At 41.9% G+C, this 23,520-nt stretch overlaps 1 protein-coding gene across 5 annotated transcripts in view; it reads right to left on the bottom strand.

Moving 5' to 3' along the window:
- Positions 1-3,193: 3,193 nt before the first annotated feature.
- LOC139409418 (exocyst complex component 2-like) overlaps positions 3,194-23,520 on the bottom strand; it is a 96,231-nt gene continuing 75,904 nt past the window's right edge. For all 5 annotated transcript variants that reach the window (XM_071154556.1, XM_071154558.1, XM_071154557.1 and 2 more), the window contains 5 exons: positions 19,476-19,531; positions 19,195-19,317; positions 15,996-16,057; positions 15,575-15,634; positions 3,194-3,626 (listed from right to left, as the gene is read on the bottom strand). In XM_071154556.1, the coding sequence (XP_071010657.1) occupies positions 3,533-3,626; positions 15,575-15,634; positions 15,996-16,057; positions 19,195-19,317; positions 19,476-19,531 (395 nt within the window). In that variant the 3' untranslated portion in view covers positions 3,194-3,532. The remainder of the gene's footprint in view (positions 3,627-15,574; positions 15,635-15,995; positions 16,058-19,194; positions 19,318-19,475; positions 19,532-23,520) is intronic.

Genomic DNA, 23,520 nt, shown 5'->3' with positions numbered 1-23,520 from the left:
TGTAAAGTTTGATGGAGGAGAAATAATGGTCTGGGGATGTTTTTCATGGTTCAGGCTAGGCCCCTTAGTTCAAACTTTGTGGCAACAGTTTGGGGAAGGTCCTTTCCTGTTTCCGTATGACAATGCTCCAGGGCGCAAAGCAAGGTCCATACAGAAATGTTTTTGCGAGCCAGGCTTAATCACCCAACATCAGTGCCCGACCTCACTAATGCTCGTGGCTGAATGGAAGCCAGTTCCCACAGCAATGTTCCAACATCTAGTAGAAAGCCTCCCAGAAGAGCGGAGGCGTTTACAGCAGCAAAGGGGGACCAACTCCATATTAATGCCCATGATTTTGGAATGAGATGTTCGACAAGCAGGTGTCCGCATTCTTTTGTAGTGTAGGTTATTGCTGGTAGGCTATTCAAGTCCCGATTGAGTTTTGTGCTGAGTTGTCTGGTAATGAGTGATGTTTTCATAATCACTCGTGAATGTGTGTAAAATGATACTATCTGTTGTGGTAAAACCCCCTGAGCTAACCCCATGGCACAACTCATGAGAGTCAAGGGTGTGGCAGCATGTACAGTGGGGCAAAAAAGTATTTAGTCAGCCACCAATTGTGCAAGTTCTCCCACTTAAAAAGATGAGAGAGGCCTGTAATTTTCATCATAGGTACACTTCAACTATGACAGACAAAATGAGAAAAAAAATCCAGAAAATCACATTGTAGGATTTTTAATTAATTTATTAGCAAATTATGGTGGAAAATAAGTATTTGGTCACCTACAAACAAGTATTTCTGGCTCTCACACACCTGTAACTTCTTCTTTCAGAGGCTCCTCTGTCCTCCACTCGTTACCTGTATTAATGGCACCTGTTTGAACTTGTTATCAGTATAAAAGACACCTGTCCACAACCTCAAACAGTCACACTCCAAACTCCACTATGGCCAAGACCAAAGAGCTGTCAAAGGACACCAGAAACAAAATTGTAGACCTGCACCAGGCTGTGAAGACTGAATCTACAATAGGTAAGCAGCTTGGTTTGAAGAAATCAACTGTGGGAGCAATTATTAGGAAATGGAAGACATACAAGACCACTGATAATCTCCCTCGATCTGGGGCTCCACGCAAGATCTCACCCCGTGGGGTCAAAATGATCACAAGAACGGTGAGCAAAAATCCTAGAACCACACGGGGGGACCTAGTGAATGACCTGCAGAGAGCTGGGACCAAAGTAACAAAGCCTACCATCAGTAACACACTACGCCGCCAGGGACTCAAATCCTGCAGTGCCAGACGTGTCCCCCTGCTTAAGCCAGTACATGTCCAGGCCCGTCTGAAGTTTGCTAGAGAGCATTTGGATGATCCAGAAGATTGGGAGAATGTCATATGGTCAGATGAAACCAAAATATAACTTTTTGGTAAAAACTCAACTCGTCGTGTTTGGAGGACAAAGAATGCTGAGTTGCATCCAAAGAACACCATACCTACTGTGAAGCATGGGGGTGGTAACATCATGCTTTGGGGCTGTTTTTCTGCAAAGGGACCAGGACGACTGATCCAGGTAAAGGAAAGAATGAATGGGGCCATGTATCGTGAGATTTTGAGTGAAAACCTCCTTCCATCAGCAAGGGCATTGAAGATGAAACGTGGCTGGGTCTTCCAGCATGACAATGATCCCAAACACACCGCCCGGGCAATGAAGGAGTGGCTTCGTAAGAAGCATTTCAAGGTCCTGAAGTGGCCTAGCCAGTCTCCAGATCTCAACCCCATAGAAAATCTTTGGAGGGAGTTGAAAGTCCGTGTTGCCCAGCAACAGCCCCAAAACATCACTGCTCTAGAGGAGATCTGCATGGAGGAATGGGCCAAAATACCAGCAACAGTGTGTGAAAACCTTGTGAAGACTTACAGAAAACGTTTGACCTCTGTCATTGCCAACAAAGGGTATATAACAAAGTATTGAGATAAACTTTTGTTATTGACCAAATACTTATTTTCCACCATCATTTGACCCCACGGGGTGAGATCTTGCGTGGAGCCCCAGATCGAGGGAGATTATCAGTGGTCTTGTATGTCTTCCATTTCCTAATAATTGCTCCCACAGTTGATTTCTTCAAACCAAGCTGCTTACCTATTGTAGATTCAGTCTTCACAGCCTGGTGCAGGTCTACAATTTTGTTTCTGGTGTCCTTTGACAGCTCTTTGGTCTTGGCCATAGTGGAGTTTGGAGTGTGACTGTTTGAGGTTGTGGACAGGTGTCTTTTATACTGATAACAAGTTCAAACAGGTGCCATTAATACAGGTAACGAGTGGAGGACAGAGGAGCCTCTGAAAGAAGAAGTTACAGGTGTGTGAGAGCCAGAAATACTTGTTTGTAGGTGACCAAATACTTATTTTCCACCATAATTTGCTAATAAATTCATTAAAAATCCTACAATGTGATTTTCTGGATTTTTTTTCTAATTTGTCTGTCATAGTTGAAGTGTACCTATGATGAAAATTACAGGCCTCTCTCATCTTTTTAAGTGGGAGAACTTGCACCATTGGTGGCTGACTAAATACTTTTTTGCCCCACTGTATCTACTACTACAATGTCTGACATTCAAGCTGTATAACAACTAGTCGTGATTGGGAGTCACATAGGGCGGCGCACAATTGGCCCAGCGTCGTCTGAGTTTGGCCGGTGTAGGCCGTCATTGTAAATAAGAATTTGTTCTCAACTGACTTGCTTAGTTAAATAAAGGTTAAAACATACGACCACATAAATACTGCAAAACCGCAACCATCCACCTACAACCAAATCTGTCCTATATTTTTTACAGCCAGTATGGAGTTAGCATAGACCACTCCTCTTGCTGTCTATCTTGCAGAACGGTTCACAACTTCCTACCCTACCCCACTCTACTAACACCCCATCCCTGTCTAACTGGCCCTACCCTATACTAGTGCTAGACTATGTGCAGTGGCAAATCTATGGCTGGGGTTCTACCGTCTATGGGACAGAGATGTCTCTCTAACGTTCACTCATTCACTGTCTCTGCACAACCTTCTATGGGACAAGCCTAATCAAGGTCAAGGACACTGTATGGTCTGAATGAGGGGTTGGGTAGGGTGTGAGTAGATATGACAATGGCAGCAATGTGTAATAAACCATTCAATAAGCTAGTATGTTACAGTGATAAGGTGAAAAGTGACAGGTCACAAGAACAGAATCAATTTAAATGTGTATTTTAATTGGCAGGTCTTTTAATTTGAGGACAGAACAGCACTGAAACATTTTCACACAAATTCCACATATAACACATAATGACACACCTGCAGTTTCTTTATGAACATTCAGAGAGCTGTTGGCTGGCTCTGACATATTTCTTAGCAGGAGAGAGTAGAGACAGTCCTGCCTCTAAAACCAGACTAGCCAAAAGGGACTGGATGCTGATTGCTAGATGAGCGGCCCTGTAACAATATTATAATTAGCATGATTCTACAGTAGAGGGGCTGCCCACATTAACCATGTAATTACTCTGGGTCTTCCCATCAAAAATACATTTGGCTCATCTCTTGACAGGCTGGACATTAGAGGGCTGGAAACAGGTGAGTTGGAGCTGCATACTGCTCTTAAACCTATTTAGCAACTCCTCGAGAAACCTACAGAGACAGAGAGAGACAGAGAGAAAGAACGAAAAAAAAAGAGATGGAAGCAACGAAAGAAAGAGGTAGAATCATGATATTAAATGAGGGTGTAACTGGAGAGATTTCAGTACCAACCAAAACTGTTTTTGAATTCAATATTTTTGAATTTGTAATGCACAAATTGCATAATTGAATTCATAAATTAAACTTCTATTTCAGGATCTGAAACTGAATTGACTGAAAATTGCATTCGGTTTTAAAATTATATTTCAATTTGATTGAATATTCAAATTTAAAGCTGCAATATGTACAGTACCAGTCAAAAGTTTGGACACACCTATTCATTCAAGTTTTTTAAACTATTTTCTACATTGTAGAATAATAATGAAGATATCAAAATTATTAAATAACACATATGGAATCATGTAGTCACCAAAGTGTTCAACAAATCTAAATATATTTAACATTTTAGATTCTTCAAAGTAGCCACCCTTTGCCTTGATGACAGATTTGCACACGCTTGGCATTCTCTCAACCAGCTTCACCTGGAATGCTTTTCCAACAGGAGTTCCCACATATGCTGAGCACTTGTTGGCTGCTTTTCCTTCACTCTGCGGTCCCACTCATCCCAAACCATCTCAATTAGGTTGAGGTCGGGTGATGCCGCACTCCATCACACTCCTTGTTGGTCAAAACATCCTTACACAGCCTGGAGGTGTGTTGGGTCATTTTCCTGTTGAAAAACAAATGATAGACCCACTAAGCCAAACCACATGGAATGGGCATCATTGCAGAATTCTGTGGTAGCCATGCTGGTTAAGTGTGCCTTGAATTCTAAATAAATCCCAAACAGTGTCACCAGCAAAGCAGGCCCACACCATCACACCTCCCCCTCCATGCTTCACGGTGGGAACCACACATGTGGAGATAATCCGTTCACCTTCTCTGCGTCTCACAAAGACACGGTGGTTGGAACCAAAAATCTCAAATTTGGACTCAGACCAAAAGGACAAATTTCCACCAGTCTAATGTCCATTGCTCGTGTTTTTGGCCCAAGCCAGTCTCTTCTTATTATTGGTGTCCTTTAGTAATGGTTTCTTGGCAGCAATTCTACCATGAAGGCCTGATTCACGCAGTCTCCCCCTGAACAGTTGATGTTGAGATGTCTGTTACTTGACCTCTGTGAAGCATTTATTTGGGCTGCAATTTCTGAGGCTGAACGTATCCTTTGCAACAAAGGTAACACTGGGTCTTCCTTTCCTGTGGCAGTCCTCATGAGAGCCAGTTTCATCACAGCGCTTGATGGGTTCTTTTAAAGTTCTTGAAATGTTCTGGATTGACTGACCTTCATGTCTTAAAGTAATGATGGACTGTCATTTCTCTTTGCTTATTTGCTCTGTTCTTGCCATAATATGGTCTTGGTCTTTTACCAAATAGGGCTACCTTCTGTATACCTCCCCTACCTCATCACAACACAACTGATTGGCTCAAACGCATTAAGAAGGAAATTAACTTTTAACAAGGCACACCTGTTAATTGAAATGCATTCTACCTCATAGAGCTGGTTGAGAGAATGCCAGGAGTGAGCAAAGCGGTCATCAATGCAAAGGGTGGCTACTTTGAAGAATTTCAAATATAAAATATATTTTGATTTGTTTAACACTTTTTTGGTTACTACATGATTCCATATGTGTTATTTCAAACTTTTGTATTTGGGCGATCTTTTTAGGCGACCCGACCAAATTTACATAGACATGTGAGTTATAGATCATTCTCATTCAAAGCAAGTCTAAGAAGCGGTAGATCGGTTTCATGTGCGTTTTTTCTATGCTTCCTGTTTCATTTTTGCGTATTTTACTTATGGTTTTGTGCACCAGCTTCAAACAGTTGAAAATACAATATTGTTGGTTATGGAAAAGATATTTCACAGCGCTTTAGATGGTACAATGACTCTCTACACTATACTTGCTTGTTTTGTCAAACTGAAATTAGGCGAACTATTAGTATTTCAGCATCCAGGAAATGTCAGAGCGATATCTGCATAGTGCATCTTTAATATTTATGCATTCTGCTTCAATATGGTAAATATTGCAGTCATTATCTGTGTATCAAATTAATAAACTATTTGTATTTGTATTTTATTAGGGATCCCCATTAGCTGCTTCCAAGGCAACAGCTACTCCAAACACATTAAGACTTGTATTACACATTAAACAAACGTTAAAACAGTACATCATATAACACTGTCACACCACCACATATCCACAACACAAAATGTATGATACCACTACACAACAATATTACAATGTACGTGTATGTGTATGCGTGTCTGTGTCACTTCACAGTCCCTGCCTTCACAGTCCCTGCCATTCCATAAGGTGTACTTCTATATTTGTTCCAAATACAATGCTTTTAGTTTTTGAAAGATTTAGGTTGAAACGTATTCCTTGCCACCCATTCTGAAACTAACTGCAGCTCTTTGTTAAGTGTTGCAGTAATTTCAGTCACTGTGGTAGCTGATGTGTATAGTGTTGAGTCATCCGCATACATAGACACACTGGCTTTATTCAAAGCAGTGGCATGTCATTAGCCAAGATTGAAAAAAGTAAGGGGCCTAAACAGCTGCCCTGGGGAATTTCTGATTTAACCTGGATTATGTTGGGGAGGCTTCCATTAAAGAACACCCTCTGTGTTCTGTTAGACTGGTAACTCTTTACCCACAATATAGTAGGGGGTGTAAAGCCATAACACATACATTTTTCCAGCAGCAGATGATGATCGATAATGTCAAAAGCCACACTAAAGTCTAACAAAACAGCCCCCCCCAATCTTTTTATCCAAGCTGTTTAAAGGCACTTAGTGTATGTAAACTTCTGACCCACTGGAATTGTGATACAGTGAATTATAAGTGAAATAATTTGTGTGTAAACAATTGTTGGAAAAATTACTTGTGTCATGCACAAAGTAGATGTCCTAACCGACTTGCCAAAACTAAAGTTTGTTAACAAGACATTTGTGGATTGGTTGAAAAACAAGTTTTAATGACTCCAACCTAAGTCTATGTAAACTTCCGACTTCTAGAGTACAAAGGTAGGCTACTTTGTTACTAACACATCTGCTCTTAATTTGTGACTAGGGGGCAGTATTTTCATTTTTGGAAAAATAACGTTCCCGTAGTAAACGGGATATTTTGTCAGGACAAGATGATAAAATATGCATATAATTGACAGCTTAGGATAGAAAACACTCTAAAGTTTCCAAAACTGTAAAAATATTGTCTGTGAGTATAACAGAACTGATGTTGCAGGCGAAAGCCTGAGAAAAATCCAATCCGGAAGTTCCTCATGTTTTGAAAGCGCTGCGTTCCATTGCGTCCCTATTGAGCAGTGAATGGGCTATCAACCAGATTACTTTTTCTCCGTATTCCCCAAGGTGTCTACAGCATTGTGACGTAGTTTTACGCATTTATGTTGAAGAATACCCGTAAGCAGCTACATTGCGCAAGTGGTCACCTGATGCTCCCAGAGTGATTCTCGCGTAAAATAGGTAGCCATTATTCCAATCGGTCCTACTGAAAAACGAATTGTCCCGGTGGATATATTATCAAATAGATATTTGAAAAACACAGTTTGCCATGTTTCTATCGATATTATGGAGCTAATTTGGAATATTTTTTCGCCGTTTTCGTGACTGCAATTTCCGGGCGATTTCTCAGCCCAACGTGAAGAACAAATGGAGCTATTTCGCCTACAAAAATAATATTTTTGGAAAAAAGGAACATTGGCTATCTAACTGGGAGTCTCATGAGTGAAAACATCCGAAGCTCATCAAAGGTAAACGATTTAATTTGATTGCTTTTCTGATTTCCGTTACCAAGTTACCTGCTGCTAGCTGGACAAAATGCTATGCTAGGCTATCGATAAACTTACACAAATGCTTGTCTAGCTTTGGCTGTAAAGCATATTTTGAAAATCTGAGATGACAGGGTGATTAACAAAAGGCTAAGCTGTGTCTCAATATATTTCACTTGTGATTTTCATGAATAGGAATATTTTCTAGGAATATTTATGTCCGTTGCGTTATGCTAATTAGTGTCAGTCGATGATTACGCTCCCTCATGCGGGATGGGGAGTCACTAGAGGTTAAATTCGCTCACGGTACATCATTCAAAACAACAGTGTAGATTACTTTGAACCAACACTGTATAACGCAAGATCTAAAAGCATATCCCCATGAAACTGATGAGATCAAATGGCTACTATGGGTAAAACTTGAAGAATTATAATTCACAATTGGTGTTTTCGTCTTACAGTAACATTAAACTATACTATTATATTTGGTTCTGTTATGTAGAATACTGTGAACATTGTGATCTTGCAGACATTGATTCTACTTGATCTAACTGAATCAAACGAGCACCTTTCGTCTGGGTAGCCTGTTCTCTGCAGGTAAAAGGGTGCCCTGCATTTTACACATGCGCAGAACGTGATCCTTGAAGTCAGAACCTGAAAAAGTCAGATCAATGGCCACAGCCTTGTTTTTTATAATTGCGATTTGTAAGTTGATGATAGAGTATTTTGTATTTGTAAATATTGCAAATCAGTCGGATTGTGTACATGCAGGGCTTCCTTGGAAAAGAGGCCTTGGTCTCAATGAGATTTCCCTGCTTAAATCAAGGTTAAATAAAACAATACAAAAATGTGCTTAAGCCCTTAGGGAAGCGATCAGGAAGTTAATGTAGAGGCCGCTTGCTTAGCAAGTACTGATTCCCCCTGATTCAGCTTATACAGAGACTTGAACTCAGGACCTCTGCCTCGCAAACACACGTGACCGCCCTCCTGAAGCATTCCAACCCACCGCACTATTGAAAAAGGCCTTCTTCAACTGCAGTTGGGCTGAGCGGTTGGGCTAAGCGCAACTGTAGATCACAGTCTAGCTTGATTAGCGAGTACCACGTCCCCCTGATTCAGCTCATAAGGAAACTCAAACTCAGGACTTCGACCTCGAAAACACACACGACCACCTTCCTGTAGCATACCAACCCATCGCGCTATGTATCCAAGATGGCGTAGCAATCGGATGTGTGTTTGTCTTGTCACATGTAAATAGTCATTTTATCAGTTATTTTTTGTATATATTTTAATCTCACGTTCCGCCTACGATCTAAATATACTTTCCTGCAACCCGCCTCACCCAGTGTGTTACAGATCTGCTATTTTTAGACATTATAACTGGAACCTCAATCAGAAGCTAGCCAGCTAACTAGCTACTAGTCACTGTTGGCCACGGCTAGCCCTTCACCTTTAGCCCGGACACCAGCCAGCTTTAGCTCGGTCAATACCTGCCAGTCTGCACAGCGCGATATCAACCCAGAGCATATCAGACTGCTTTTCTCCACCACATCACCAGATTCCTGCCGCAAGCTCTGGGCCATTACACTGGATCATCGCAGCTAGCTAGCTACAACCAAGTGGCTATTGCTGGCTAACGCCTCTGTCCCGAAGCAAGCACCAGTTAGCCTTGAGCTATCCTTGAACTAGCCTCGAGCTAGGCCCATCTCCTGGCTAGCCGAATAGGTATACTCGCTAATTCGTGGGCTACAATACCTCTTCTGCCAATTGGCCTGGACCCTTTATTGATGACACGGAGCCCCACTGGTCCTTCACGACTGGTCTGCCGACGTAATCGTCCGATGTGGTTTCAACAGGCTTTTCCGTTGCGATGTCGCCGAAACACCCATCTGCTAGCAACGGCACGCTAGCTTTCTAAATGCCGTGCCTCCCGCTCGCCTAGCATAGTAGCGACTACCAAACGGCTCCCGGACTCACCTATTGCTGCTCATTGGACCCTATGGTCACTTCGCTACACTTGCCTCTCTCTAATGTCAATATGCCTTGTCTTCTGCTGTTTTGGATAGTTATTATTTTATTTCACTGTAGAGCCCCCAGTCCCGCTCAACATGCCTTAGATAGCTCTTTTGTCACATATCCCCACAAATGGGGAGACCTCACCTGGCTGAGCTGATGTCTCTAGAGATGAAAACTCTCTCATAGTCACTCAATGCCTAGGTTTACCCCCACTGTACTCTCATCCTACCATATACTTGTTTGTACAGAATTGCAATCTACTGCAGAGATAGCCTGCAGCGTTCTGTCATGCTATCCAGGTCTGTGCCCAAACAATTCAAGCTTCTACTTTTAAAAATCCACCTTTCCAGAAATAAGTCTCTCATTGTTGCCGCGTGTTATAGACCCCCCTCAGCCCCCAGATGTGCTCTGGACACCATATGTGAATGGATTGCCCCCCATATATCTTCAGAGTTCGTACTGTTAGGTGACCTAAACTGGGAAATGTTTAGCACCCCGGCCATCCTACTATCTAAGCTAGATGTCCTCTATCTCAAACAAATTATCAAGGAACCTACCAGGTACAACCCTAAACCCGTAAACATGGGCACCCTCATAGATATCATCCTAAACAACCTGCCCTCCAAATGCAGCTCTGTTGTCTTCAACCAGGATCTCAGCGATCACTGCCTCATTGCCTGCGTCCGCAATGGGCCAGCAGTCAAACGACCACTCCTCATCACTGTCAAACGCTCCCTAAAACACTTCACTTCAAGTCAGTAGAGGATGCCTGGTTGTTCTTTAAAAGTGCTTTCCTCATCATCTTAAATAAGCATGCCCATTCAAAAAATGTAGAACTGAGAACAGATACAGCCCTTGGTTCACTCCAGACTTGACTGCCCTTGACCAGCACAAAAACATCCTGTAGCGTACTGCATTAACATCGAATAGCCCCCGCGACACACAACTTTTCAGGGAAGTCAGGAAACAATATACAAAGTCAGTTCGGAAAGCTATGGCTAGCTTTTTCAAACATAAATTTACATCCTGTAGCACTAATTCCAAAAGGTTTTGGGACACTGTAAAGTCCATGGAGAACCTCCTCCCAGCTGGCCATTGCACTGAGGCTAGGAAACGCTGTCACCACCAATAAATCTATGATAATCGAGAATTTCAATAAGCATTTTTCTACGGCTGGCCATGCTTTCCACCTGGCTACCCCTACCCCGGCCAACATCTCAGCACCCCCTGCAGCAACTTGCCCAAGCTCCCCCCCCAACCCGCTTCTCCTTCACCCAAATCCAGATAGCTGATGTTCTGAAGGAGCTGCAAAATCTGACAATCTGGACCCTCTTCCTAAAAGTATCTGCCGCCATTATTGCAACCCCAATTACTAGCCTGTTCAACCTCTCTTCCGTATCGTCTGAGATTCCTAAAGTATGGAAACGGCCGCAGTCATCCCCCTCTTCAAAGGGGGAGACAGTCTAGACCCAAACTGTTACAGACCTATATCCATCCTGCCCTGCCTTTCTAAAGTCTTCGAAAGCCAAGTTAATAAACAGATCACCGAGCATTTCGAATCCCACCGTACCATCTCCGCTATGCCATCTGGTTTCCGAGCTGGTCATGGGTGCACCTCAGCCACGCTCAAGGTCCTAAACAATATCATAACCACCATAGATAAAAGACAGCACTGTGCAGCCGTCTTCATCGACCTTGCCAAGGCTTTCGACTCTGACAATCACTGCATTCTTATCGGCAGACTCAATAGCCTTGGTTTCTCAAATGACTGCTTCGCCTGGTTCACCAGCTACTTCTCAGATAGAGTTCAGTGTGTAAAATTGGAGGGCCTGTTGTCCGGACCTCTGGCAGTCTCTATGGGGGTGCCACAGGGTTCAATTCTCGGGCTGACTCTTTTCTCTGTATATATCAATGATGTTGCTCTTGCTGCTGGTGACTCTCTGATCGACCTCTACGCAGACGACACCATTCTGTATACATCTGGCCCTTCCTTGGACACTGTGTTAACAAACTTCCAAACGAGCTTCAATGTCATACAACACTCCTTCCGTGGCCTCCAACTGCTCTTAAATGCTAGCAAAACTAAATGCATGCTCTTCAACCGATTGCGGCCTGTACCTTCCCGCCTGCCTAGCATACCTACTCTGGACGGATCTGGCTTAGAATATGGGGACAACTACAAATACCTAGGTGTCTGGTTAGACTGTAAACTCTCCTTCCAGACTCACATTAAGCATCTCCAATCAAAAATGTAATCTAGAATTGGCTTCCTATTTCGCAACAAAGCCTCCTTCACTCATGCTGCCAAACATACCCTCATAAAACTGACTATCCTACCGATCCTTGACTTCGGTGATGTCATTTATAAAATAGCCTCCAACACTCTACTCAGCAAATTGGATGGAGTCGATCACAGTGCCATCTGTTTTGTCACCAAAGCACCATATACTACCCATCACTGTGACCTGTATGCTCTCGTTGGCTGGCCCTCGCTACATTTTCATCGCCAAACCCACTGGCTCCAGGTCATCTACAAGTCTCTGCTAGGTAAAGCCCCGCCTTATCTCAGCTCACTGGTCACCATAGCAGCACCCACCCGTAGCACGCGCTCCAGCAGCTATATTTCACTGGTCATCCCCAAAGCCAACACCTCCTCTGGCCGCCTTCCCTTCCAGTTCTCTGCTGCTAATGACTGGAACGAATTGCAAAAATCACTGAAGCTGGAGACTTATATCTTCCTCACTAACTTTAAGCATCAGCTGTCAAAGCAGCTTACCGATTGCATCTGTACACACCCCATCTGTAAATAGCACACCCAATTACCTCATCCCCATACTGTTATTTTTTTATTTGCTCTTTTGCACCCCATTATCTCTACTTGCACATCATCATCTGAAACATCTATCACTCCAGTGTTAATGCTAAATTGTAATTATTTCGCCACTATGGTCTATTTATTACCTTACCTACCTAACCTTACTACATTTGCACACACTGCACATAGATTTTTCTATTATGTTATTGACTGTGTGTTTGTTTATCCCATGAGTAACTTTGTGTTGTTGTTTTTGTCGCACTACTTTGCTTTATCTTGGCCAGGTAGCAGTTGTAAATGAGAACTTGTTCTCAACTGGCCTACCTGATTAAATAAAGGTGAAAAAAAAAAAATTCTATATCGCACGGGGCGACACTTTTGGCTGAGGAGTGAGTTTCACAGATCCCATCTGCTACACTAATACAACTCTTCAAGATCCAGCTAGGTTACTCATCAAAATAGTGTGGTTTGTCGATCCATGCTTATGGGATAAGAAACTTGCCTGAGACCTGAAGACGTGTTAATTTGACATGTGTTAGTTTGTGTTTATTTAAATATAAATTATATTTATATATATATATATATAGTTAAATAGAGGTAATATATATATATATATTACATTACATTACCTTTATTTAACTAGGCAAGTCAGTTAAGAACACAATCTTATTTACAATGACAGCTTGTTAGTTTCAAGTCTCTGGCAAACCTAGGTATTGGTTATGTGACTTGAATGGGTCTCTTCGAGGAGGTCAAAGGGAGGGTGAAGTGTAACAGGTGGTTTGGGGAGCATTCTTGCATGATGAGTACCTTCTCAAGAGACCTGAAAGTTACGTTGTACTGAGTGCTGAAGCGGGTAGCGCACAAAAATAGTCTGTCCTCAGTTGCAACACTCACTACCGAATTCCAAACTGCCTCTGGAAGCAACGTCAGCACAGGAACTGTTCATCTGGAGCTTCATGAAATGGGTTTCCAAGGCCGAGCAGCCAGGCATCGGCTGGAGTGGTGTAAAGCTCGCCGCCATTGGACTCTGGAGCAGTGGAAATGTGTTCTCTTTTGTGATGAATCACGCTTCACCATCTGGCAGTCCAGTGGACAAATCTGGGTTTGGCGGATTCCAGGAGAATGCTACCTGCCCCAATGCATGGTGCGAACTGTGAAGTTTGGTAGAGGAAGAATAATAGTATATGGCTGTTTTTCATAGTTCGGGATAGGCCCCTTAGTTCCAGTGAAGAGAAATCTTAACGCTACAGTATACAATGACATTCTAGATGATTATGTGCTTCCAACTTTGTGGCAACAGTTTGGGGAAAACCCTTTCCTGCTTCAGCATGAAAATGTTCCTGTGCACAAAGCGAGGTCCATACAGAAATGTCTTGTCGAGATCGTTGTGTAAAAACTTGACTGGCCTACACAGAGCCCTGCCCTCAACCCCAACGAACACCTTTGGGATGAATTGGAACGGCGACTGCGAGCCAGAAGAGTGAAAGCTGTTATAGCAGCAAAGGGGGGACCAACGCCATGTTAATGCCCATGATTTTGGAATGAGATGTTTGAAGAGCATGACTTTTGGTCATGTAGTGCATTTCTGACCACTAATATCCCTGGAGCCTGAAATTAGCCTATTAGATGTTGGTGTAAGTGAGCTAACACAGTCTTTTGACATGCAGGAGACCCGGTTCGAATCCAGTCAGTCACAAGAGCAAGATTAATTAGAAAGTGAAAAAGCTATACTTCAAAGGGCTATGACATGGCTATTCAATTATATTGTTATTGTGGCCAAATTGCATTTTTTGTCACACTCCCTTCTAACGAGTCCTTTGAGCATCATAGAGGGGAACGCAATACACAACCGTGTTCCAGAGAGCTTTCAGGAATTGGGTCATAATATCTCATAGCCCAAACGGTTCAAACGCTAGAGCCAAAATCATAGGAAGAAAATGTATTCAAAATGCCACATTGACTTCAGAAATCTGTTTAACACAAAGATTCTATCTGTTCTCTTCTACCATTCCTTGCTGACCAGGATGTTATCTCTGGTTTTGAATCTGAATGTAGAGAACTGAATTTGAAGACTGAATCCAAACGCATTTAAGAAGTTGAATGTTTGAAACTTTGGTACACTTGAAATTAGTTTATAAACTTGATACCAGGGCAATGAATGTAATATTTACCATATTGAAACTGAATATATAAATATAGAATTTTAATATTCAATTAAATTGAATTTTAAAACTGAATGCAATATTAATTAAATCGGTTTCAAGTTCAATTTATGAATTTCAATGACTCAATTTGTCCATTACAAACTCAAAAATAATGAATTCAATATCTAAATACAAATCCAAAAATAATGAAATCAAATACAGTTTCTGCTGACACTGAATTCTCTCCATATTTTAAATGGAAGTGAAATCTCTCCATATTTTAAATGGAAGTGAAATCTCTCCATATTTTAAATGGAAGTGAAATCTCTCCATATTTTAAATGGAAGTGAAATCTCTCCATATTTTAAATGGAAGTGAAATCTCTCCATATTTTAAATGGAAGTGAAATCTCTCCATATTTTAAATGGAAGTGAAATCTCTCCATATTTTAAATGGAAGTGAAATCTCTCCATATTTTAAATGGAAGTGAAATCTCTCCATATTTTAAATGGAACTGAAATCTCTCCATATTTTAAATGGAACTGAAATCTCTCCATATTTTAAATGGAACTGAAATCTCTCCATATTTTAAATGGAACTGAAATCTCTCCATATTTTAAATGGAACTGAAATCTCTCCATATTTTAAATGGAACTGAAATCTCTCCATATTTTAAATGGCAGTGAAATCTCTCCATATTTTAAATGGAAGTGAAATCTCTCCATATTTTAAATGGAAGTGAAATCTCTCCATATTTTAAATGGAAGTGAAATCTCTCCATATTTTAAATGGAAGTGAAATCTCTCCATATTTTAAATGGAAGTGAAATCTCTCCATATTTTAAATGGAACTGAAATCTCTCCATATTTTAAATGGAAGTGAAATCTCTCCATATTTTAAATGGAACTGAAATCTCTCCATATTTTAAATGGAACTGAAATCTCTCCATATTTTAAATGGAACTGAAATCTCTCCATATTTTAAATGGAACAGGTATTACCCTTGATGAATGACTTACTTTTGGTCTGCTCCACTGTGTAACTGGGGGAGGGCCTCCAGAGCCTGCTTGAAGTTGGCACTGAATTCGCTCCATATTTTAAATGGAACCGGTATTACCCTTGATGAATGACTTACTTTTGGTCTGCTCCACTGTGTAACTGGGGGAGGGCCTCCAGAGCCTGCTTGAAGTTGGCGCTGAAACAAGATACAAACAGTTGACACCACACCACACAACACACACCAACATTCTACTACACAAAGGAGGAGACATACCATCACACAAAAACAGATTAAACTAGCTGGAGTGCTGCTTTCGCTTCCTTTTCAATATACAGTACCCCCAGGTAATGTAGACTAGAGTGGCTGGTAGAAGGCGTGGGTAAGATTAATGTGACTTACAGGAATGACAGTGAGAGTACTGTGTAGTTTCTGTAACATATGTACATGTATACAGTAGTATGCACAGTGTGTGTGTGAAGTGTAGGTGTGCGTGTGATACATAGGTGTGTAGTGATGTAGTACAGTACAGTATCAGGGAGTGTTTTTGGGGTCTTACTGGCTCTCAGATGACAGGTAGGAGGCTACAACATCTCTCAGAGCATTGATCTCCAAACGGGCCTGGAGAGAGTGAGAGAGAGAGAGTGAAATGAGGTGGAAACAGCTGCACTTCCTAACCCCCTGCCAAATGTATGACCATATAGGAGACACATATTTCCCTCAGATTACACAGACCCACAAAGAATTCGAAAACAAATCCAATTTTGATAAACTCCAAAATCTATTGGGTGAAATACCACAGTGTACAATCACAGCAGTAATATGTGTGACCTGTTGCCACAAGAAAAGGGCAACCAGTGAATAACAAACCCCATTGTAAATACAACCCATATTTATGTTTTATTTATTTTAGCTTTTGTACTTTAACTATTTGCACATCATTACAACACTGTATATAGACATATACCGTCTTGCCCTGGACACATATATAGCTGTGCCCTGGACACATATATAGCTGTGCCCTGGATACATATATAGCTGTGCCCTGGACACCATATGTGAATTGATTGCCCCCCATCTATCTTCAGAGTTCATTCTGGTAGGTGACCTAAACTGGGATATGCTTAACACCCCAGCAGACCTACAATCTAAGCTAGATGCCCTCAATCTCACACAAATAATCAAGGAAACCACCAGGTACAACCCTAAATCTGTAAACATGGTCACCCTCATAGATATTATCCTGACCAACATGCCCTCCAAATACCCCTCTGCTGTTTTCAATCAGGATCTCAGCGATCACTGCCTCATTGCCTGTATCCGCTATGGGTCCCCGGTCAAACGACCACCCCTCATCACTGTCAAACGCTCCCTAAAACACTGCTGCGAGCAGGCCTTTCTAATCAATCTGGCCCGGGTATCCTGGAAGGATATTGACCTCATCCCGTCAGTCGAGGATGCCTGGTCGTTCTTTAAAAGTAATTTCCTAACCATCTTAAATAAGCATGCCCCTTTCAAAAAATGTAGAACTAAGAACAGATATAACCCTTGGTTCACTCCAGACCTGGCTGCCCTTGACCAGCACAAAAACATCCTGTGGCGGACTGCAATAGCATCGAATAGTCCCCGCGATATGCAACTGTTCAGGGAAGTCAGGAACCAATACACAGTCAGTCAGGAAAGCAAAGGCTAGCTTTTTCAAACAGAAATTTGCATCCTGTAGCTCTAACTCCCAAAAGTTTTGGGACACTGTAAAGTCCATGGAGAACAAGAGCATCTCCTCCCAGCTGCCCACTGCACTGAGGCTTGGCGACAAGGTCACCACCGATAAATCTATGATAATTGAACATTTCAAAAGGCATTTCTCTACGGCTGGCCAAACTTTCTTCCTGGCTACCCCAACCCAAACCAACAGCTCCGCACCACTCGCAGCTACTTGCCCAAGCCTCACTAGCTTCCCCTTCACCCAAATCCAGATCGCAGATGTTCTGACAGAGCTGCAAAACCTGGACCTGTACAAATCAGCTGGGCTAGACAATCTGGACCCTCTCTTTCTAAAATTATCTGCCGCCATTGTTGCAGCCCCTATTACCAGTCTGTTCAACCTCTCTTTCATTTCGTCCAAGATGCCTAAAGATTGGAAAGCTGCCGCGGTCATCCCCCTCTTCAAAGGGGGTGACACTCTAGACCCAAACTGTTACAGACCTATTTCTATCCTACCCTGCCTTTCTAAAGTCTTCGAAAGCCAAGTTAATAAACATATCACTGACCATTTCGAATCTCACCGTACCTTCTCCGGTTTCCGAGCTGGTCACGGGTGCACCTCAGCCAAGCTCAAGGTACTAAACGATATCATAACCACCATCGATAAAAGACAGTACTGTGCAGCCGTCTTCATCGACCTGACCAAGGCTTTCGACTCGGTCAATCAACGTATTCTTATTGGCAGACGCAATAGCGTCAAATAGGTTTCTCAAATGACTGCCTCGCCTGGTTCCCCAGCTACTTCGCAGATATAGTTCAGTGTGTAAAATAGGAGAGCCTGTTGTCCGGACCTCTGGCAGTCTCTATGGGGGTGCCACAGGGTTCAATTCTCCTGCCGACTCTTTTCTCTGTATAAATCAACGATGTCGCTCTTTCTGCGGGTGATTCCCTGATCCACCTACGCAGACGACACCATTCTGTATACATCTGACCCTTTCTTGGACACTGTGTTAACTAACTTCCAAACGAGCTTCAATGCCATACAACACTCCTTCCGTGGCCTCCAACTGCTCTTAAACGCTAGCAAAACCAAATGAATGCTTTTTAACAGTTCGCTCCCCGCACCCTCCCTACCATACCTGCTCATGGCATTTGCACACACTGTATATAGACTTAATTTTTTCCCTATTGTGTTATTGACTGTACGCTTGTTTATTCCATGTATCTCTGTTGTTGTTTGTGTCGCACTGCTTTGCTTTATCTTGGCCAGGTCGCAGTTGTAAATGAGAACTTGTTCTCAACTAGCTTACCTGGTTAAATAAAGGTTAAATAAAAATTAATTTAAAAAAGCCCTTAAATTGAAATTGAGTGAGTGAGTGAGTGAGTGAGTGAGTGAGTGAGTGAGTGAGTGAGTGAGATGGATAAAGAAAAAATAAATAATGGGTAAATGAGGTTAAAAGGTCCAGTGCAGCAGTTTTTATTTCAATATCAAATCTTTTTCAAGGTAACAATTAAGTACCTTACTGTAATTAAAAATGGTAAAAAAAGAAACAAAAGCTTCTTCGCAAAGAGCACTTTCTCAAGCAAGAATTTTGCTCCGACTGTCTGGGAGTGGTCTGAGTGGGGAAAGGAAAACTGAACAACACTACCTGTTATTGGCCTGATGATGTCACCAGGCAGGTCAAAACTCCATCCCACCAAAACAAGCTGACATTTCTGGCAGTCTTTTCAAACAGCTCTTACACTAAAAGAGCAGTTATCATCATTTTCATAATTTCAGTGTAATTCCAACTTTATAGTGTGGAAAAATATACTGTATAAAACAGTGACTGCACTGGGCATTTAATAGAGTACTTTAGGGTAATTTAAAGTATCCTCAGTTTGGGCTGTAGAGTGTAGTATACCAGTAGCTGGTCTGATAGAGGTGCTGGGGTTTAGAATCATCAGTAAAAGAGGGTAAATCCCCCCAGTTGGTGGCTCTTCATTTGACTCACTCGAGAGAGTGGCATCTGAAAGTGTGTGTGTGTGCGCGCGTGCGCGCGTGTGTGGTGTACCTGTATGGCTCCGTTCATGCTGAAGGATGACACACACTGCATGAGACGGCTCATCTCCTCCGCCACACCATCAACGATTCTAGTCAGAACCCTGGGAACTAGCTCCTTTGACACTGTGAAGACCTGAGAGAGAAAGAGGTGGAGAGAGAGAGAGGGGCAGGGGGATAACGAGAGAGATCAAACTCTCTCTGTGACTACTGACTGACTGCTCTACTCATTACAGAAGGCCCAATAATTTTTGTCATGCATCTCTTCATTATACAGAAAAGCCAATGCCTTACCTCAGCATGAACAGTGATGATGTTGACCAAGGCTTCTTTCAGGTAGTTCCTCACACCTTGGAAAGAAGGTAGTTCCAAAATAACGTCAAAACCCGAAACCGATCATATGAAACTGATCCCAGACCTAACACATTTATCAGTTCTCTTTTACTATAAGACTAGACTGAAATGCAGTGGGCGAGGAAAGATTGAAAGTAGATATTTCTATTGGTAGAGGTTGAGATGAGCCATATAATGTATGTATTCTCCATGGTGGGTGTATAACGTGTATTGGCACCCCTAAGTAGGAGTGTGAACATTTAAATGTATAAACAAAGTTGGGATCCTTGACGTTAAGAAAAATCCCTAACAACAACATTTGAATCCCAGTTTCCATGTTATAGTCTATACTGCCTATACTGTGTCCATCTCCTCTGTCAATTCAATTAAATTCTGTCTCTGTCCCTCGCTATGAAAGATGTGACTGTTTGTATTCTCGGAAGTACAGTAACAAGTCAGTCTCCTCCGTTCCAAAAATATTAAATCTTGACACTTAGAAATGAGAGTTAACACTGGAGTCGACATGCAACGAGTGGAGAAATCATTTTGGAGTCGACTCTCTACCACTACGTCATCATGGTTAACAGTTGGAAACATTTCAGAGAAAGGCAAGCAACAGCAGTGAAGTCCTGTATGGCAATACTTTGAGAAGTTAAATGAGAAGTAAAATGCAAACTTTGCAAGGTGGAATTGAGGTACCTTAATGGTAGTACAGGTGCAATGCGTAACCATCTGAAAGGGATGCACTATAATACCCACACCGTTGCTGGCAGCAGCACAGCTGCATTGTGAATTCACATGGAATTTTAGTAAAAATTCTTAGCATTTTAACAAATGGCCGTTTAAATGTTAAGAAAACTTTTCCACTTGTCATATCCCCAATGTCATGTTGAGAAGACAATATAATAAATATAAATGAGATGATTGTCTGGTGTCTGGTGCTTTAAAGATTAATACTTCCAGGGGGCAAGAGTGTTACCACGAGAAAACAAAAGACCAAAACCAGTGAAGGTTGTCTTTCTCTGTTTCCGCTGGCAATGCAGGCCTCAGCATACACACACCAATTACCCACATGTTTAGCCAGTGAAGGTATCATATCCTATTCCTTATAGCTGTGGTTAAAAAGCCCAAATGTTCCTGTTTCACTATTAGCGGAAACACACAAAATCATAAAAGGCACCACCTTTTCTCCTTGGAACATTGAGGAGCATAGGGGAGTGGGGCTATTCTCCTCTGAGCGCACACACACACTCCCTGTTTTAAGGTACGTAAAACACACACAAGTGTCACCTGTGCACAGCCTCATAGCACATCTGTGTGTATGTGTGTGTGTGTGCGCATACACACAAAACCACAGACCAGAATGATATATGTCCATGTCACTGCTAACATCACTTCAATTTAGAGTGTGTGTGTATGATTGTATGAAGAATTCCCTGAAGATTCAGGGTTTGACATTTCCTACAAGGAGCTCCCCCACCCACAACAACAGGGCCGGGGCGATACCAGTACTGCGATACTCGTCAGTATCGTGGCAATGAAAGAAAACAGGAAGCGGATTTAACTTCTTTATCAAAACAGCCCTAATGTTGGAAACAAACATGTTGTCATCCAGAGTGACATGTATTTATTCTCCCAGCTATAGCACACTATATTTTACATACAGCAGATTTTTAAAGGACAAAAAAGTTTGATCTGCTTCGTGATTTAATTTGCCAAGGTAAAAATATTGTGATACTGGTATCGTCACTGCCCTAATACAGAGTAGACTAAGAGTAGACTGTATGTGAAGTTGTGAACATCAGGCTAAGCACATCCAAGCACTGTTCATCGTAAAACTTCAGGACACACAGAAATGTAGTTAGTGCCGAGAGATTAGTGCTTTTTGAGGTTGGTTCAGTTTCGGTTCGATTATGAAAAAATAAAATCACAGTTTTCAATTTCCTTAATTATTATTTTTTTCATTAAATGCACTATGGATTATGTGGGTTGAATGTCATGATGGTAGTGACTGCCCATTTCTGTTAATCGCTTATTAACCATAATTTATTCACATTAATTTACTTTAATAAAATATTTGTTTTATTTGATGACTTTACTATTTCATTCCAAGTCGCCATCTCTATAGAGCTTCTGCCTATGATGTCTGACTAAATCACTATTTTACTATTATACTGACGGGCAGACCCCAGGGAGGAGGTAAGTGAACTGGTATTGTGGTGCCAGGACAACAAACTCTCCGTCAACATCAGCAAAGCAAAGGAGTTGTTGACTTCAGGAAGCAGAGGAGGGAACATGCCCTGATCCACATCAAGGGGACTGCAGTAGAGAGAGTCAGCAGTTTTAAGTTTCACTGCACCCACATCACAGAGGATTTGTCATGGACCAACAACACCACCACTCTTGTCAAGAGGGTGCAACAGCGTCTCTACTTCCTAAGGCAGCTGAAGAAAATCGGGCAAGTCACCCTGGGTCTTCTCCAAATACTACCTCTGCACCATCGAGAGCGTCCTGACCGGTTGCATCACAGCCTGGTACAGGAATCGCTCTGTCCACGACCACAAGTCCGTCCAGTGTGTGGTGAAGAAGGTCCAATGCATCACTGGGACCATGCTCCCATCCATCTGGGACATCTACTTGAAACGGTGCATGAGGAAGTCCCTCAGCATCATCAATGACCCCATACACCCCAGCCATGAGCAGTTCACTCCCTTACTGTCTGTCGGGCAGGCATCGGAGCATGAGGTCTGATAGAAACAGTCTCTGAGTCTGTTGGTATCTACAAGCCATCAGACTGCTGAACACTTGAACTGGACTGACCACCTGCTCGGATTCTCCGCACCTTAGCACACGTGCGCTCACTCGCTAACTTGCTAACTCATCCACTCACTCACACACATACATATACACTACCGGTCAAAAGTTTGGACACACCTGCTCATTCAAGTGTTTTTCAGATTTTTTTACTATTTTCTATATTGTAGAATAATAGGGAAAACATCCAAACTATGAAATAATACATATGGAATCAATAACACATAAGTAACAAAAAATGATAAACAAATCTAAACATATTTTAGATTATTCAAATTAGCCACCCTTTGCCTTGACAGTTTTGCATACTTGGCATTCTCTCAACCAGTTTCATGAGGAATGCTTTTCCAACAGTCTTGAATGAGTTCCCACATATGCTGAGCACTGTTTGGATATCATCTGTTCACCTACTCTGCATCTCACAAAGACAAAGCGGTTGGAACCAAAAATCTCAAATTTGGACTCGAAAGGACAGATTTTCACCGGTCTAATGTCCATTGCTCGTGTTTTTTGGCTCAAGTAAGTCTCTTATTCTTATTTCATGTCCTTTAGTAGTGGTTTCTTTGCAGCACTTAGATCATGAAGGCCTGATTCACGCAGTCTCTTCTGAAAAGTTGATGTTGAGATGTGTCTGTTACTTGAACTCTGTGAAGCATTTATTTGGTTTTTAGTTACCTCTAATGAACTTATCCTCTGCAGCAGAGGTAACTCTGGGTCTTCCTGTCCTGTGGTGGTCCTCATGAGAGCCAGTTTCATCATAGTGCTTGATGGTTTTTGCGACTGAAGAAACTTTCAAAGTTTTTGAAATTTTCCGGATTGACTGACCTTCATGTCTTAAAGTAATGATGGACTATCGTCACTTCTCTATGCTTATTTGAGCTGTTCTTGCCATAATATGGACTTGGCCTTTTACCAATTGGGCTATCTTCTGTACCCCCCCCCCCCCCCCCCCCCCACACCTTGTCACAACACAACTGATTGGCTCAAACACATTAAGGAAATAAATTCTACAAATTAACTTTTAATAAGGCACACATGTTAATGGAACTACATTTCAGGTGACTACCTCATGAAGCTGGTTCAGAGAATGCCAAGAGTGTACAAAGCTGTCATCAATGCAAAAGGTGGCTACTTTGAAGAATTGTTTAACACTTTTTTGGTTTGTATATGATTCCATATGTGTTATTTCATA

Source organism: Oncorhynchus clarkii, chromosome 5 (genome assembly GCF_045791955.1).
Source record: "Oncorhynchus clarkii lewisi isolate Uvic-CL-2024 chromosome 5, UVic_Ocla_1.0, whole genome shotgun sequence".
NCBI lineage: Eukaryota > Metazoa > Chordata > Actinopteri > Salmoniformes > Salmonidae > Oncorhynchus > Oncorhynchus clarkii.
Note: the sequence above shows the minus strand (reverse complement) of the source record. Positions and strands in the feature narration are given on the sequence as shown.